Below are 1,692 nucleotides of genomic sequence, written 5' to 3' on the forward strand. Positions count from 1 at the left end.
CAGGAGTCCGGGCGGGGAGGGGAAGGGCCGCCGGTGACGCCGGCGCTGCGCCTCCCCGCGCAGGTGGAGGTGGAGAACTTTGTGCTACGGGTAGCGGCCGAGTTTTCCTCCCGCAAGGAGCAGCTCATCTTCCTCATTAACAACTACGACATGATGCTGGGCGTCCTCATGGTACGGAGCACCCTAGGGGGTCGGGGTGGGGAACCCGGTCAGCACCCTCGGGTGCCCACCCCCACCCCACTCTGAGCGGTCCCCGCTCCCACGCCGGCGCTTCCGCAGGAGCGGGCGGTGGAGGAGAGCAAGGAGGTGGAGGGCTTCCAGCAGCTGCTCTCGGCGCGCACCCAGGTGAGGCACCCCACGGGTGGGCACCCCACGGGTGGGCGGGTGGACACCCGCCCCGGTGGGACGGGCCTCAGCGGCGCGTGTCGCTCTCCGCCCCGGCGCAGGAGTTCATCGAGGAGATCCTCTCGCCGCCCTTCGGCGGGATGATCGCCTTCGTCAAGGAGGCGGAGGCGCTCGTCGAGAAGGGGCAGCTGGAGCGGCTGCGCGGGGAGGAGGGTGAGGCGTGGGGCGGCGGCGGCSGCAATGGGGGTGGGACCCCCCGGGTGGGACCCCCCCCCGGCCAYGGCTCACCCCTTCCCTCCCCACCGCCGCCGCAGCCCGGGTGACCCAGCTGGTGCGCGGCTTCTCCAGCACGTGGAAAGCCTCCGTGGAGTCCCTCAGCCAGGACGTCATGAGATCCTTCAGCAACTTCAAGAACGGCACCAGCATCATCCAGGTGAGCCCGTGGGGTGGGGATGGACTGGGGGGGGGGGCAGCACCCCGAGCCGCTGACGCCCKCCTCTCCGCTCCCTCCCCAGGGCGCCCTGACGCAGCTGATCCAGTACTACCACCGCTTCCACAAGGTGCTGTCGCAGCCGCCGCTGCGCGCCCTCCCGGCCCGCACCGAGCTCATCAACATCCACCACCTCATGGTGGAGCTCAAGAAGCACAAGCCCAACTTCTAGCCGCGGCCCCCTCCCCTCGGTCGCCCGCGTTCCCCCGGCAGTAAAGACCCCCCCCCACTTCACCACCACCACTGGCCGTAGCCGTGCCTCGAGGCTCAGCGCCGCTTGTGTCGCGGTCGCCGGGGTGGGGGCGGTGGTGATGATGGTTGAGGGGGGGGAGATCTTGGAGGTGCTGTAGGGCTGGGTGATGGGGGAGGGGGTCCGGGCTCCCCCTGCACTCACACTGCTGCTTGGGGGGCGGGGGGGGTGCAGTCCTCAGCCTTGATATCAGCTGGTGTGGGGCTGCCCCCCGGCTCCTCCGCACCCCCCGCCGACCATTACCGCCGTTCTTGGGTCGCAGCTAGGAGCCCCAGCCGGTGTGGGGCTGCCCCCCGGCTCCTCCGCGCCCCCCACTGACCCATTACTGCCATGTTCAGGTCGAGGCCCCGAGCCCCAGTCGGTGTGGGGCTGTCCCCGGTGTGGGGCTGCCCCCCGGCTCCTCCGCACCCCCCACTGACCCGTTACTGCCATGTTCAGGTCGAGGCCCCGAGCCCCAGTCGGTGTGGGGCTGCCCCCGGTGTGGGGCTGCCCCCCCGGCTCCTCCGCACCCCCCACTGACCCGTTACTGCCGTGCTCGGGTCGAGGCCCCGAGCCCCAGCCGGTGTGGGGCTGCCCCCGGTGTGGGGCTGCCCCCCGGCTCCTCCGC

At 71.8% G+C, this 1,692-nt stretch overlaps 1 protein-coding gene across 1 annotated transcript in view; it reads left to right on the forward strand.

Annotated features, from left to right (window-relative positions):
- VPS52 (VPS52 subunit of GARP complex) overlaps positions 1–1,088 on the forward strand; it is a 3,211-nt gene extending 2,123 nt beyond the window's left edge. The window contains exons 9-13 of the mRNA XM_085325057.1: positions 1–171; positions 280–345; positions 447–558; positions 660–778; positions 861–1,088. The exon at positions 1–171 is cut by the window's left edge and continues 18 nt beyond it. Of these exons, the coding sequence (XP_085181183.1) occupies positions 1–171; positions 280–345; positions 447–558; positions 660–778; positions 861–1,007 (615 nt within the window). The 3' untranslated portion in view covers positions 1,008–1,088. The remainder of the gene's footprint in view (positions 172–279; positions 346–446; positions 559–659; positions 779–860) is intronic.
- Positions 1,089–1,692: the final 604 nt, after the last annotated feature.

This window comes from Rhea americana, unplaced genomic scaffold, assembly GCF_003343005.1.
Source record: "Rhea americana isolate MKP2758 unplaced genomic scaffold, rheAme1 scaffold_958, whole genome shotgun sequence".
NCBI classification, from domain to species: domain Eukaryota; kingdom Metazoa; phylum Chordata; class Aves; order Rheiformes; family Rheidae; genus Rhea; species Rhea americana.